Source organism: Brienomyrus brachyistius, chromosome 18 (assembly GCF_023856365.1).
Source record: "Brienomyrus brachyistius isolate T26 chromosome 18, BBRACH_0.4, whole genome shotgun sequence".
Taxonomy (NCBI): domain Eukaryota; kingdom Metazoa; phylum Chordata; class Actinopteri; order Osteoglossiformes; family Mormyridae; genus Brienomyrus; species Brienomyrus brachyistius.
Genome location: NC_064550.1, coordinates 10,916,875 through 10,933,964, shown reverse-complemented (window position 1 = coordinate 10,933,964; position 17,090 = coordinate 10,916,875). Strand labels below are relative to the sequence as shown.

The 17,090-nt window shown below is 41.7% G+C and overlaps 2 protein-coding genes across 6 annotated transcripts in view; both read left to right on the top strand.

Moving 5' to 3' along the window:
- The first annotated feature begins 441 nt into the window (after positions 1-441).
- LOC125712474 (protocadherin beta-16-like) overlaps positions 442-17,090 on the top strand; it is a 33,121-nt gene continuing 16,472 nt past the window's right edge. For 2 of the 5 annotated variants that reach the window (XM_048982573.1, XM_048982570.1), the window contains exons 1-3: positions 442-1,758; positions 6,335-6,598; positions 12,411-13,368. In XM_048982573.1, coding sequence (XP_048838530.1) covers positions 678-1,758; positions 6,335-6,598; positions 12,411-13,368 — 2,303 coding nt within the window. In that variant the 5' untranslated portion in view covers positions 442-677. Of the gene's footprint in view, positions 1,759-6,334; positions 6,599-12,410; positions 13,369-15,408; positions 16,962-17,090 lie in introns of those variants that run through there. The other 3 variants (XM_048982569.1, XR_007383323.1, XM_048982568.1) reach the window with 3 other exon arrangements.
- Positions 10,773-17,090, top strand: part of LOC125712476 (protocadherin beta-16-like) — a 32,300-nt gene continuing 25,982 nt past the window's right edge. Inside the window, exon 1 of the mRNA XM_048982575.1 lies at positions 10,773-12,301. Coding sequence (XP_048838532.1) covers positions 11,060-12,301 — 1,242 coding nt within the window. The 5' untranslated portion in view covers positions 10,773-11,059. The remainder of the gene's footprint in view (positions 12,302-17,090) is intronic.

The following is a 17,090-nucleotide window of genomic DNA, read 5'->3' as shown; positions in this document are numbered from 1 at the left end:
GAGCCAAAGCGTAATCTAATGTTGATGGTTTTTGAAATCAGTGCACTTGACCCCCAAGTGGACGATATGGATGACGGTAGTAAATAGATAAAGTGGAAATAGTGCAGTTTTTTTCAGTTATGATTTGCATTTTTCCAATATTTTGTCCAAACATTAATTACCAAAAATCTGTATTTTACTGATGGAGAGATTTACTTTTAACTCAATATTTCTTAAACCAGTCCTGAGGGACCTTCAGACAGTCCGTGTTTTTGCTCTCTCCCGGCTGACAACACACCTGTATCAGGTATTCAGTCTTCTTAATTGCATACTTGTTTGGTTCAGATGTGTTAGGAGCTGGAAAATCAGATCGGAACTGTGCCACAGACTAGTGAGTTTCGTGCGGCATTTTAACATGTAATATCTCTTCAGTGCACTTTATTCTGCACTTCCCGAACCACACTCACGGTGTCGCTGTTCACCAGAGAGGTGATTTACGTCAATTTTCCCCACCCACTATACTAATATGTAAGTAGAAGCTCCTGGTCTTTCTGTGAAACAGTGAGAGCCATATTAACAAATACATTTTTACTGATTTAACGATTTTAAAGAAGATAAAGCGTTTAATTTTCTGTTCTTAATATCATATTCTTCATTCATTTGGACGGAGAGAGAGAAAGTGATACTTCACACTGGAAATGGGACACAAAGGATTCACGGTAAATGCCTCTATCCATTTGTGGATATTATTCATATTGACTTTTCATAGCAGCCGTGGAGACATGAGCTATTCCATCCCGGAGGAGATGAGACGTGGGTCTGTTATTGGGAATATAGCCAAGGACCTTGGGCTAGATGTTAAAAGACTATCCGATCGAAAAGCCCGTTTAGATGCCGACAGGACCAGCAGAGGCTTTTGTGACATAAACCTGAAAACTGGCGATTTGATTGTGGCAGAGAGAATAGACAGAGAGGAGCTTTGTGGACCGAGAGTCTCGTGTGCTTTAAAATACGAGCTGATACTTGAAATTCCGCTAGAACTGCATCGTATAGCAATACATATTGAGGACATAAACGACAATTCACCTCGATTTACAAATGATCGTACTGAACTAGAGATAAGAGAATCGGCTTCAAAAGGCGCCCGTTTTCTGTTGAATGAGGCGCATGACCCGGACATCGGGAAAAACGCTGTTGAAACGTATACTTTGCAGAATAATGATAATTTTGTGTTGATTGTTAATACAAACGCAGACGGTGGAAAATACGCCGAGATGGTTTTAGAAAAAGAGCTGGATCGTGAACAACAGCAAGAGATTACACTATTACTGACCGCCAGTGATGGTGGGACTCCGCAGAGATCAGGTACAGCAGTCATACACGTCACTGTGCTGGATGCTAACGATAATATACCCGTGTTTAGCCAAGCTGTGTATAAAGTCAGTCTGCCTGAAAATTCACCGTTAGACGTTGTAGTGGTTACAGTTAGTGCTACGGATGCAGACGAAGGACCGAACGGAGAAGTGACGTATGATTTCGGCCGTGTTTCAGATAAAGTGATGAGATTATTTACAATCAACAAAAAAACTGGGGATATTAAAACAACTGCCGATGTTGATTTTGAAGAAGAATCGTATTATGAGTTGCAAATTCAGGGTAGAGACGGATCAGGTTTGGCAGCAAATACTAAAGTTATAATCGAAATTACGGATGTGAATGACAACGCGCCGGTAATATTTCTTAAGTCACTGAACAACCCGATTCCCGAAAACGCACCACCTGGTACAGAAGTAGGTATTATTAATGTGCAAGATAACGACTCCGAAGAAAACAAAAACATTCGTTGCTCAATTCAGCACAATCTTCCATTTAAACTACTGCCGTCAATTAAAAATTATTATTCATTGGTTACAACCAGCGAGCTGGATCGTGAGGTAGTGACAGATTACAATATAACAATCACTGCCACCGACGAGGGATCTCCGCCATTGTCCTCGTCGAAGACAATTCAATTATCGGTGTCAGACGTTAATGACAACTCACCTGTGTTTGACAAGCAATCCTACAGCGCTCAAGTGACTGAAAATAACAAACCCGGATCCTCTATTTGCTCTGTTACGGCGAGAGACCCGGACTGGAGACAGAACGGCACAGTCTTCTATTCCCTGTTACCCAGTGAGGTTAATGGGGTTCCGGTGTCCTCGTTTTTATCCATTAACGGAGACACGGGGGTGATCCATGCTGTGAGATCATTTGATTACGAGCAGTTCAGGAGCTTCAAAGCCCACGTTGTAGCCAGAGACAATGGTTCGCCTCCGCTCAGCAGCAACGTGACTGTGAGCGTCCACATAACAGACCAGAATGATAACTCCCCGCTGATATTATACCCGGCTCCTGCAGGGAGCTCCATCATGACTGAGATGGTCCCCAGAGCTGCTCCAGCGGGCTCCCTGGTTTCCAAGGTGATCGCCGTGGATGCTGACTCTGGCCAGAACGCGTGGCTGTCATATCAGATCGTCAAATCCACCGATCCGGGACTTTTCAGTGTCGGACAATATAGCGGAGAGATCAGGGCTCAGCGGGACATTGTTGGTACTGACAGCATGAAGCAGAACCTTGTTATTTTGGTGAAGGACAACGGACTTCCGTCTCTTTCTGCGACTTGTACAGTATATTTAGTAATTTCAGATAACTTGTCTGACCTTCCAGAGGTTAAAAATACGTCTTATGAGGAGCCCAGTTCTAAATTGACCACATATTTGATCATCGCCCTTGTCTCCGTTTCCACCTTTTTCCTCACCTTCATCATTCTCGTTGTGGCCGTGAGGTTGTGTCACAGGAGGAAACCTCGGCTGCTGTTTGACGGCGCAGTCGCCATTCCCAGTGCGTATTTGCCGCCCAATTACGCAGATATGGAGGGAGCGGGAACTCTGCGCAGCTCTTATAATTATGACACGTACCTGACAACGGGCTCGCGCACCAGTGACTTCAAGTTCGTCTCCTCTTATAATGACACTCTGCCAGCGGACCAGACTTTGAGGAAGAGTCCCGGTGAGCCCTGTGAAGAGGATCGAACTGATATATTACAACCCCCACAGGTAAAAGTTGTGTTTGTACATAAAAGTTTTTATAATGATGCAACCAGTGCCAGTCGAAGTTCATCTTCCGAGTTGGTGCACACTTAACAAAACTCATTTCTCTTCATCTCGGATGGTTCACGCCCAGGGCTGAACCCAGGATTTTTAAAATACTGAGGTGAGAAGTGTTAGCACGACCTGTAGTTGTGCCCTGTAATGAGCCGTATAGTTATTGCAGTTGTATTATAAATACTGAGGACTTGATGTCAGTGACCCCAGCGGCATGTTCGCGCCGGGCACTGCGCTCTGCGTGCTCCACATGCCCTCTGCAGTGCCAGCACAGAATCGCCAGGCGGCGGCCGTGGCTCCAGCAGTGCGGCACGGATTGGTGCCCACATGTAACTGCCATTTAATGTCGCGGAGATTTACACAAGAGCTCAGTAAAAGTCAGTTTGCTTAGATTTTGCTGGAATTAACATGAACCTCACAGGAGCAGGAAACCACGATGTTAATAGTGTATCTTCTGGTTTGTTTATTGTTGTTTTGTTTGATATTGACATCAAGCTCGGACTGGATTTTGTTTTGAATATTGAAGCTGTGTCATAATAACGCAGTAATTGAAGCTGTGTGTATCGAAGCTGTGTATAACGCAGTAATGCTGGCTGCTGTTTTTAACTCGCCGTCTCCTCGTCACAGATCTGAAAGTCAATAAATATAATTGAAGACAAGCAGTTTAATTTTACCGTATGGTTACATGAATACCTGAATCCTTAATGAAGTTTAGCCATAGAAGTTGCCTTAGTGTCTGGTCTGTAGGCCTGTCTGAAATTCATGATGGAAATCAGTGGTGTAGAAATGTTTGTGTTTTCCAGAATTCCAGAAATATACACAAGTACTAATATTTTTACGAATCTGTTTGTGGTTCCATCAGCATGAGTTACTCGGTTCAAGATAATAAACATCCTTGTTTTTCAATGAACATCAGAAGAAATTGGAATTATAGGCCTATATTTTACCATGACTCTTATGGATAAACACCTGGACATGACCTCATAGCCATGATTATTGCGTCATTTAATAGAATACAGTGTCATTTGATTTTGTGAATTCATTTGAAGTCATTGACGGTTTTCATTTGTCCTCCCCGAGCCTCTTAGCTTTAAATCGCTATCAGAGTCCACTTAATTGGCCAACGCATAATCTAATGTTGATGGTTTTTGAAATCAGTGCATTTGACCCCCAAGTGGATGATATGAATGACGGTAGAACATTAGATAAAGTGGAAATTGTGCAGTTTTTTCAGTTATGATTTGCATTTTTCCAATGTTTTGTCCAAACATTAATTACCAAAAATCTGTATTTTACGGTTGGAGACATTTATTTTTAACTCAATATTTCTTAAGCCAGTCCTGAAGGACCTTCAGACAGTCCGTGTTTTTGCTCTCTCCCGGCTGCCAACACACCTGTAGCAGGTATTCTGTCTTCTTGATTGCTTACTTGTTTGCCTCAGATGTGTTAGGAGCTGGGAGGGAGTAAAATGTGGATTGTCTGGGGATTCTTAATTAAATTTGAGCTGCAGGAATGTGTGCTGAGTATTATATTGGAATATATATTAATATATTAATTAATATAATGAATAATAATTTATTATATTATATTATATTATATTATATTATATTATATTATATTATATTATATTATATTATATTATATTATATATCGTTTGAAAAAGTCTTCATAATCTCCCATCCTCCACATCGCAGACATGTGGGTAACTGGTGCACAAAGACTGAATACTGGCAAGAAAGGCAACTCAGACTTGACAGGGCAAAGAAAATTAGACCAGAATATGCAAATTGAAGATCAGACGGAAACAATGTCACAGACGAGTGAGTTTTGTGCGGCTTTATAAAATGTAATCTCTCTTCACTGCTCTCTATTTTGCACTTCCCCAACCACACTCACAGTGTCGCTGTTCACCAGAGAGGTGATTAACGTCCATTTTCCCCACCCACTATACTAATATGTAAGTAGAAGCTCCTGGTGTTTCTGTGAATCAGTGAGAGCCATATTAACAAATACATTTTTACTGTTTTAACGATTTTAAAGAAGACAGAACGTTTTTGTTTTCTGTTCTTAATATCATATTCTTCATTCATTTGGACTGAGAGAGAGAAAGTGATACTTCACACTGGAAATGGGACACAAAGGATTCACGGTAAATGCCTCTATCCATTTGTGGATTTTATTCATATTGACTTTTCATAGCAGCCATGGAGACGTGAGCTATTCCATCCCGGAGGAGATGAGACGTGGGTCTGTTATTGGGAATATAGCCAAGGACCTTGGGCTCGATGTTAAAAGACTATCCGATCGAAAAGCCCGTTTAGATGCCGACAGGACCAGCAGAGGCTTTTGTGACATAAACCTGAAAACCGGTGATTTGATTGTGGCAGAGAGAATAGACAGAGAGGAGCTTTGCGGACCGAGAGTCTCGTGTGCTTTAAAATACGAGCTGATACTTGAAATTCCACTTGAACTGCATCGTATAGCAATACATATTGAGGACATAAACGACAATTCACCACAATTTACAAATGATCGTACTGAACTTGAAATAATAGAATCGGCTTTAAAAGGCGCCCGTTTTCTCTTGGATGAGGCGCATGACCCAGACATCGGGAAAAACGCTGTTGAAACTTATGCTTTGCAGAATAATGATCATTTTGTGTTGATTGTTAATACAAACGCAGACGGTGGAAAATACGCTGAGCTGGTATTAGAAAAGGAGCTGGATCGTGAACAACAGCAAGAGATTACAATATTACTGACCGCCAGTGACGGTGGGACTCCGCAGAGATCAGGTACAGCAGTCATACACGTCACTGTGCTGGATGTTAATGATAATATACCCGTGTTTAGCCAAGCTGTGTATAAAGTCAGTCTGCCTGAAAATTCACCGTTAGATTCTGTAGTGGTTATAGTTAGGGCTACGGATGCAGACGAGGGACCGAACGGAGAAGTGACGTATGATTTTGGCCGTGTTTCGGATAAAGTGAAGAGATTATTTACGATCAACAAGAAAACTGGTGATATTAAAACAATTGCGGATGTTGATTTTGAAGAAGAATCCCACTATGAGTTGCAAATTCTGGCTAGAGACGGATCAGGTTTGGCAGCAAATACTAAAGTTATAATCGAAATTACGGACGTGAATGACAACGCGCCGGTAATATTTCTTAAGTCACTGAACAACCCGATTCCCGAAAACGCATCACCTGGTACAGAAGTTGGTATTATTAATGTGCAAGATAACGACTCTGAAGAAAATAAAAATATTCGTTGCTCAATTCAACACAATGTTCCTTTTAAACTAGTACCGTCAATTAAAAATTATTATTCATTGGTAACAACCAGCGAGCTGGATCGTGAGGTAGTGACAGATTACAATATAACAATCACTGCCACCGACGAGGGATCTCCGCCGTTGTCCTCGTCGAAGACAATTCAGTTATCGGTGTCAGACGTTAATGACAACTCACCTGTGTTTGACAAGCAATCCTACAGCGCTCAAGTGACTGAAAATAACAAACCCGGATCCTCTATTTGCTCTGTTACGGCGAGAGACCCAGACTGGAGACAGAACGGCACAGTCTTCTATTCTCTGTTACCCAGTGAGGTTAATGGGGTTCCGGTGTCCTCGTTTTTATCCATTAACGGAGACACGGGGGTGATCCATGCTGTGAGATCATTTGATTACGAGCAGTTCAGAAGCTTCAAAGCCCACGTTGTAGCCAGAGACAATGGTTCGCCTCCGCTCAGCAGCAACGTGACTGTGAGCGTCCACATAACAGACCAGAATGATAACTCCCCGCTGATATTATACCCGGCTCCTGCAGGGAGCTCCATCATGACTGAGATGGTCCCCAGAGCTGCTCCAGCGGGCTCCTTGTTTTCCAAGGTGATCGCCGTGGATGCTGACTCTGGCCAGAACGCGTGGCTGTCATATCAGATCGTCAAATCCACCGATCCGGGACTTTTCAGTGTCGGACAATATAGCGGAGAGATCAGGGCTCAGCGGGACATTGTTGGTACTGACAGTATGAAGCAGAACCTTGTTATTTTGGTGAAGGACAACGGACTTCCGTCTCTTTCGGCGACTTGTACAGTATATTTAGTCATTTCAGATAACTTGTCTGACCTTCCAGAGGTTAAAAATGCGTCTTATGAGGAGCCTAGTTCAAAACTGACGACGTATTTGATCATCGCCCTTGTCTCCGTGTCCACCTTTTTCCTCACCTTCATCATTCTCGTTGTGGCCGTGAAGTTGTGTCACAGGAGGAAACCTCGGCTGCTGTTTGACGGCGCAGTCGCCATTCCCAGTGCGTATTTGCCGCCCAACTACGCAGATATGGAAGGAGCGGGAACTCTGCGCAGCTCTTATAATTATGACACTTACCTGACAACGGGCTCGCGCACCAGTGACTTCAAGTTCGTCACCTCTTACAATGACACTCTACCAGCGGACCATATTGTGAGGAAGAGTCCATGTGAGCCAGATGGAGAGGATATCACACAACGGGTGTACATAGGACAGTCCAGTCAGGTACAACTTCATTTTATATGAATGTTCCTCTTGTAATATGGTAGAGAAATTCATAAACATTTTACGATTGGTGTCATTTTTGTTAGGTACTGTTAATTTATTTTGTCTATGTGACATTTCTTTCTTTTAGTCAAGAAAACCGTTCTTTACTGTTCCGTAACTGTCTGCATAATCGAATTAAGTTTCTAAACTCTGCATTTGTTAATACTTCATTCTAGTTATCTGTTTCATTGGAATGAAGAGCTTAAATGAGGGGTTTCAAGCGACATGTGTTCACTCTCTTGATTTGCACAGGTTTATAAGAATTAATCTTTGTTTGACCGGTTACTCGTCTGCACTTTATAAGAAGGTAACAATTTCATGCTAAGATAAAAACGAAAGCTTAGATTACACTGATTATTAACTGTAGTCATTATTGCTTTCTTTCATTTTCAGTTCCAGGTTTTACTTCATTATTGTATCTACCAGAGTCTGTGATTAATTTTATACCCTGTTACTATATATATATATACATATGTATATATATATATATATATATATATATATATATATATATATATATATATATATATATATATATACATATGTTCAGTCCATATGTTTACTATGTTAGTACAGTGGAGACCGTATTGGTGATTCCGTACTGCGGATGCTGACTTTACAGCAGCGTCGTTATTACCTAGTTTTATACCTCACCGGAAAACGCGATGGCCGAATATTTAAGGTTTTCTACTCTAGATATAAACGACTTCGGTTTATCTTGAAAACTCAAAACGCTATATATATATAATAATAATCGTCGGCTGCATTTTCAAAGTCGCTGTCCGCTGGCCGTAGTGCTGAAATCATTAGATGTCATTGTTTTGTACTTTCCCGAGAATTTTCAGTTCTAATTTAATTTATTTTTGAATATTTTAGAATTAGTAACCATTTTGTAAGTTTCTACGTAATGGCGCAGAACTGATGCCTTATTAATGTCGATGTTTCCATTAGATAAAGTTTAACATCTTCATTGATGTACTGCACGTGAATGACTCTGTCGACAAAATGCAACATGTTGTTTTATTATTTTTCCTTAAGTATATGAAATTAATTCTTACTTAAACTAAACTACCCAGGAGTAAATTCTTTTTTTTACCTTGGTTTCTCTTTGTGTAGAAACATATACATATGTGGGATAATTAACTTATAATTCAATAGTTTATTGATCATCGTCTAGGTTGACCTGTTCCCCTGGGGGGGGGCTAGTGGTTCACACTGTTCCCTTCGAGTTTCAGGTCTCTGCCCTGCGGAGATCGCATGTTCCTCACTGTGTCCTTGTGGCATTTCCTCCCGGTACTTCAAGTTCCCGCCACAATCCGAAAAAAAAAAAAATGCTATAAGATGACGTAGAGTTTACAAAATAGGTGTGAATGGTGTGCAAGTGAATAGTGTGTTAGTGCCCTGCGATGGGTTGGTGCCCCACACTGGGTTGTTTCCTTCCTCTTTACCGTAGCTTCCGGTATAGGCTTTGGACTCTGTCTGACCCTGCATTGGACTAGTGGGTATAGTATGGATACATGGACTCGTTTCAGAGAGTAACCCCATATGTAAATTGGTGAAATTTCAAATGGTACAATTAAATAAATAGAACATTTAAATCACAATTAATTTGAACAATTAGGAAAACAATCATTTAATACATAGTGCACAGCTTCATATCACAGTGCATGTATCTCACAAATCTATATTATATTAGATCAAACTCCACGATACTCCAGTCTTACCCCACTATACTCCTGTCTTACCTCACTACATTCCTGTCTTACACCACTATACTCCTGTCTTACCTCACTATACTCCTGTCTCACCACACTACACTCTCATCTAACTCCACTACTCTCCCGTCTTACTCCACTGCACTCCTGTCTCACCTCACTACACTCCAATCTAACTCCACTACACTCCTGTCTCACTCCACTACAATCCTATCTCACTCCTGTTAACCAGCTCCATTTCTGTTATCTTTGTACCAATCTGTCATCCACACTTCAGATAGGCTGCAGGTCCAGCATGACCAGTACCTAAGAATGGTGGCTATCGTTCATCCATCTCCCATCCTCCTGGTCAGGGTGACCTGAGGCAGCTTGGGGCCCAAGGCTCCAGTACAGTCCAGAAGGGACGTCAGTACATCACAGCATATGCGCTTCAAACTGCATCAAAGAGGACTGTAGTGGTTTTTTTCTTCCCCGCCAATCAGGAGTCAGGAGCCGCTTGTGTAGATCCTCAGATTCAGTCTTTATTGCAACAGCAAGGTTACAACCAAGGCTGGACACCCGGCAGGAGTGTGTCCAATACTGTTTTACATCAATTTTTAATACAAGTTCTCATCATTCAACAATATCTCATCACTTGAGCATCATCATTCCTTCAACTATTTACAATCATCGCTTTTTCCTTTAATCCACACCCCTAGGTGATAAGTTTGTCAGTCATTTCTTTTACTGTTTGGTCCCTCGGCCGAACATAATGGTGGCGCGACAATCTCCACTTGGTTTTTCAAAAACGCTCAGCTGTGAACTTCTGGTGAACTCGGGCGAATCCCTTCCTTCAGTAGATCCCTTCCTTCAGTAGTAAACCTTGGCAACTTCCGCCCGTTGCACATTGTCTAACTAGAAGGTTGATAATATATTTGTCCTTTAACACAGTGATAAAATATACACTAATAAAAGTGGATATTCATAGATTCAGGACTAGCATAAAGTAGCTAACAAAAACTCTTAGTAAACTAATAAAAGGTGCAAATACATACTCAATTGATTACATTGTGTTGATTACATTATAATGTTTACATTGTAATGAGTACATCATGGATATTTAGCATACTTTTTAATAATATCATAAAGCCTATATTCTACGTTATTTAGTGCTAAATAATATTCCATAGAACTTTAACCCCCAACTTTCAGTGTGAAATCATTTAGTCGTCTTCAATCAAGAAAAGACAAAATATAAAAAACAATCAAGTAACTCTAACTGGTTAAGCAGTTTTAAGCTTGTCTCTGATGGATCAGAACCTGCATATAGATGGGCAGGATATATTGGAGGAGAAGATTCTATTCAGGTCTTTAAGGTGTACTCTCTGTTTTTAACTTAGTTAATATTGCATTTCCCGATAACGACGCATAGTGTCGCTGTTCACTTGACAGGTTATTTACATCACACTCCCCACCCATTGTATTAGTATTTAAGCAGAAGGTTCCGTTGTGTTTCCCCGAAACCAGAGCGACAACTGGAATAACAAACTTGTAAGACGGTTTTCAACAATGGGTCTTCATAGAATATAACCTTTTTTGCATTATTTTTTATCATAATCTATCAGCAGTTGGATTGTGACAGAGTAACTCTGGTGTGCACAATGAAAATGGCATATAGAGGATTCGTAAAAACTGCCCGGATCAGCTGCTGGGTTTTGATTATATTCACGTTACATAGCAGCCGAGGAGACATGAGCTATTTCACACAAGAGGAGATGAGAAGCGGTTCGGTGATTGGAAATATTGCCAAGGATCTTGGGGTTGATGTTAAAAGACTATCCGTCCGAAAACCTCGTTTGGATGCTGAAAGAAACAGACGACGCTACTGTGATATAAATCTAAACACCGGCGACTTGATTGTGGCGGAGAGAATAGACAGAGAGGAGCTTTGTGGACCGAAAATTTCATGTGTTTTAAAATACGAGCTGATACTCGAGAATCCTCTGGAACTTCATCGTATCGAGGTGCAAATTCAGGACATAAACGACAATTCACCACGTTTTCCTAACAATCGCATTGAACTGGAGATAGGAGAGTCGACCATCAAAGGTACTCGTTTCCTTTTAGACCAAGCTCTTGATCTTGATATACAACAAAACGCAGTTCAACATTATGCTCTGGAAAAAAATAATTATTTTATTTTGTCTATCAATGCGAATATCGATGGCGGAAAATACGCTGAATTGGTATTAGAAAAAGAGCTGGATCGGGAAGATCAGCAGGATGTTTCGCTGTTGTTAACCGCCAGTGACGGTGGGACTCCGCAGAGATCAGGTACTGCGGTCATACACGTCACTGTGCTGGATGCTAACGATAATATCCCAGTGTTTGACCAGCCTGTGTATGAAGTCAGCCTGCCTGAAAATTCGCCCCTAGGCACTGTGGTGATTACAGTTAGTGCTACTGATGCAGACGAAGGAGCGAATGGAGAAGTGACGTATGAGATAAATAGCTTATCTGAGAAAGCTCTAAAATTGTTTGCTGTTGACAAAAACACTGGCCAAGTTAAAGTGACAGGGCAAATAGACTTTGAAGACGATTCATACTATGATTTGCGAATCCAGGCCAAAGATGGATCTGGTTCAGCATCAAATTCGAAAATAATAATTGCCATTACTGATGTGAATGACAATGCCCCAGAAATATTTCTTAAATCTCTAAAAAACCCTGTCTCTGAAAACATACCTCCTAATACAGAAGTAGGCATTATTAATGTGCAAGATAACGACTCTGGCCACAATAAAAATATTCGCTGCTCCATTCAACAAAATGTTCCATTTAAACTAGTACCGTCAATTAAAAATTATTATTCATTGGTAACAACCAGCGAGCTGGATCGTGAGGTAGTGACAGATTACAATATAACGATTACTGCCACCGACGAGGGATCTCCGCCGTTGTCCTCATCGAAGACAATTCAGTTATCGGTGTCAGACGTTAATGACAACTCACCTGTGTTTGACAAGCAATCCTACGGCGCTCAAGTGACTGAAAATAACAAACCCGGATCCTCTATTTGCTCTGTTACGGCGAGAGACCCAGACTGGAGACAGAACGGCACAGTCTTCTATTCTCTGTTACCCAGTGAGGTTAATGGGGTTCCGGTGTCCTCGTTTTTATCCATTAACGGAGACACGGGGGTGATCCATGCTGTGAGATCATTTGATTACGAGCAGTCCAGAAGCTTCAAAGCCCACGTTGTAGCCAGAGACAATGGTTCGCCTCCGCTCAGCAGCAACGTGACTGTGAGCGTCCACATAACAGACCAGAATGATAACTCCCCGCTGATATTATACCCGGCTCCTGCAGGGAGCTCCATCATGACTGAGATGGTCCCCAGAGCTGCTCCAGCGGGCTCCCTGGTTTCCAAGGTGATCGCCGTGGATGCTGACTCTGGCCAGAACGCGTGGCTGTCATATCAGATCGTCAAATCCACCGATCCGGGACTTTTCAGTATCGGACAATATAGCGGAGAGATCAGGGCTCAGCGGGACATTGTTGGTACTGACAGCATGAAGCAGAACCTTGTTATTTTGGTGAAGGACAACGGACTTCCGTCTCTTTCGGCGACTTGTACAGTATATTTAGTTATTTCAGATAATTTGTCTGACCTTCCAGAAGTTAAAAATGCGTCTTATGAGGAGCCCAGTTCTAAATTAACCACATATTTGATCATCGCCCTTGTCTCTGTGTCCACCTTCTTCCTCACCTTCATCATTCTCGTTGTGGCCGTGAGGTTGTGTCACAGGAGGAAACCTCGGCTGCTGTTTGACGGCGCAGTCGCCATTCCCAGTGCGTATTTGCCGCCCAACTACGCAGATATGGAGGGAGCGGGAACTCTGCGCAGCTCTTATAATTATGACACGTATCTGACAACGGGCTCGCGCACCAGTGACTTCAAGTTCGTCACCTCTTATAATGACACTCTGCCAGCGGACCAGACTGTGAGGAAGAGTCCCGGTGAGCCTTGTGAAGAGGATCGAACTGACATATTACAACCCCCTCAGGTAAAATTTGTGTTTATACACAAAACATTTCCTAATGATGCAACCAGTGCCAGTCGAAGTTCATCTTCCGAGTTGGTGCCCACTTAACAAACTTATTTCTCTTCATCTCGGATGGTTCACGCCCAGGGCTGAACCCAGGATTTTTAAAATACCGAGGTGAAAAGTGTTAGCACGACCTGTAGTTGTGCCCTGTAATGGGCCGTAGTTATTGCAGTTGTATTATAAATACTGAGTACTTGATGTCAGTGACCCCAGTGGTAGGTCCGGGCATGTTGGCGCTGGACACTCTGCAGTGCCAGCGCAGAATCGCCAGGCGACAGCCATGGCTCCAGCGGTAAAAGTCAATTTGCTTAGATTTTGCTGGTATAAACATGAGCCTCATAGGAGCAGGAAACCACGCTGTTAATAATGTATCTTCTGGTTTGTTTATTGTTGTTGTTTATTGTTTGTCACAGATCTGAAAATCAAAGACAAGCAGTTTAATTTTACCGTATGGTTACATGAACACCTGAACCCTTAATGAAGTTTAGCCATGGAAGTGGCCTTAGTGTCTGGTCTGTAGGCCTGTCTGAAATTCATTATGGAAATCAGTGGTGTAGAAATGTTTGTGTTTTCCAGAATTCCAGAAATATGCACAAGTACTAATATTTTTACGAATCTGTTTGTGGTTCCATCAGCATGAGTTACTCGGTTCAAGATAATAAACATCCTTGTTTTTAAATGAACATCAGTAGAAATTGGAATTATAGGCCTATATTTTACCATGACTCTTATGGATAAACACCTGGACATGACCTCATAGCCATGATTATTGTGTCATTTATTAGAATACAGTATCATTTGATTTTGTGAATTCATTTGAAGTCATTGACGGTTTTCATTTTTCCACCCCGAGCCTCTTAGCTTTAAATCGCTATCAGAGTCCACTTAATTGGCCGGATGTACCCAGGTTGTACTCAGGATTCGTCTTGACAGTGTTGGTGCATATTTGCCTCATTTGAATGTCAATTTCCATATAAGTATCGACGGAAATGTAAAGGTAAATGATTTAGAGCCAACGCGTAATCTAATGTTGATTGTTTTTGAAATTAGTGCATTTGACCCCCAAGTGGATGATATGAATGACGGTAGAACATTAGATAAAGTGGAAATTGTGCAGTTTTTTCAGTTATGATTTGCATTTTTCTGATATTCTGTTCCAACATTAATAAACGAAAATCTGTATTTTACGGATAGAGAGATTTATTGTTAACTGAATATTTCTTAATCCAGTCCTGAGGGACCTCCAGACAGTCCATATTCTTGCTCTCTCCCGGCTGCCAACACACCTGTAGCAGGTATTCTGTCTTCTTGATTGCATGCTTGTTTGACTGTGATGTGTTAGGAGCTGGGAGGGAGTAAAAATGTAGACTGTCTGGGGGATTCTTGATTAAATTTGATTACTAAGAATGTGACCTGATATTTATATTATATTATATTATGTTATATTATATTATATTATCCTCCAGGTACTCCGGTTTCCCCCCACAGTTAAAAAAACATGCTGAGGCTAATTGGAGTTACTAAATTGCCCAAAGGAGTGCATGTGTGAGTATGCCCTGCGATGGGCTGGCCCCCCATCCTGGGTTGTTCCCTGCCTCGTGCCCATTGATTCCGGGATAGGCTCCGGACCCCCCGCGACCCAATAGGATAAGCGGTTTGGAAAATGGATGGATGGATGGATTTCAACATGTAATCTCTCTTCACTGCTCTCTATTCTGCACTTCCCGAACCACACTCACGGTGTCGCTGTTCACCAGAGAGGTGATTAACGTCCATTTTCCCCACCCACTATACTAATATGTAAGTAGAAGCTCCTGGTGTTTCTGAGAAACAGTGAGAGCCATATTAACAAATAATGTTTTTTACTGTTTTAACGATTTTAAAGAAGATCAAGCGTTTAGTTTTCTGTTCTTAATATCATATTCTTCATTCATTTGGACTGAGAGAGAGAAAGTGATACTTCACACTGGAAATGGGACACAAAGGATTCACGGTAAATGCCTCTATCCATTTGTGGATTTTATTCATATTGACTTTTCATAGCAGCCGTGGAGACATGAGCTATTCCATTCCGGAGGAGATGAGACGTGGGTCTGTTATTGGGAATATAGCCAAGGACCTTGGACTCGATGTTAAAAGACTATCCGATCGAAAAGCCCGTTTAGATGCCGACAGGAGCAGCAGAGGCTTTTGTGACATAAACCTGAAAACCGGCGATTTGATTGTGGCAGAGAGAATAGACAGAGAGGAGCTTTGTGCATCGAGCGTCTCGTGTCCTTTAAAATACGAGCTGATACTTGAAAATCCGCTAGAACTGCATCGTATAGTAATTCATATTGAGGACATAAACGACAATTCACCACAATTTACAAATGATCGTACTGAACTAGAGATAAGAGAATCGGCTTCAAAAGGCGCCCGTTTTCTGTTGAATGAGGCGCATGACCCGGACATCGGGAAAAACGCTGTTGAAACATATACTTTGCAGAATAATGAAAATTTTGTGTTGATTGTTAATACAAACGCAGATGGTGGAAAATACGCTGAGTTGGTATTAGAAAAGGAGCTGGATCGTGAACAACAGCAAGAGATTACGCTCTTACTGACCGCCAGTGACGGTGGTACTCCGCAGAGATCAGGTACAGCAGTAATACACGTCAATGTGCTGGATGCTAACGATAATATACCCGTGTTTAGCCAAGCTGTATATAAAGTCAGTCTGCCTGAAAATTCACCGTTAGATGTTGTAGTGGTTACAGTTAGTGCTACGGATGCAGACGAGGGACCGAACGGAGAAGTGACGTATGATTTCGGTCGAGTTTCAGATAAAGTGAAGAGATTATTTACGATCAACAAGAAAACTGGGGATATTAAAACAATTGCGGATGTTGATTTTGAAGAAAGGTCCCACTATGAGTTGCAAATTCAGGGTAGAGACGGATCAGGTTTGGCAGCAAATACTAAAGTTATAATCGAAATTACCGATGAGAATGACAACGCGCCGATGATATTTCTCAAGTCACTGAACAACCCGATTCCCGAAAACGCATCACCTGGTACAGAAGTTGGTATTATTAATGTGCAAGATAACGACTCTGAAGAAAATAAAAATATTCGTTGCTCAATACAACACAATGTTCCATTTAAACTAGTACCGTCAATTAAAAATTATTATTCATTAATAACAACCAGCGAGCTGGATCGTGAGGTAGTGACAGATTACAATATAACAATCACTGCCACCGACGAGGGATCTCCGCCATTGTCCTCGTCGAAGACAATTCAGTTATCGGTGTCAGACGTTAATGACAACTCACCTGTGTTTGACAAGCAATCCTACAGCGCTCAAGTGACTGAAAATAACAAACCCGGATCCTCTATTTGCTCTGTTACGGCGAGAGACCCAGACTGGAGACAGAACGGCACAGTCTTCTATTCTCTGTTACCCAGTGAGGTTAATGGGGTTCCGGTGTCCTCGTTTTTATCCATTAACGGAGACACGGGGGTGATCCATGCTGTGAGATCATTTGATTACGAGCAGTTCAGAAGCTTCAAAGCCCACGTTGTAGCCAGAGACAATGGT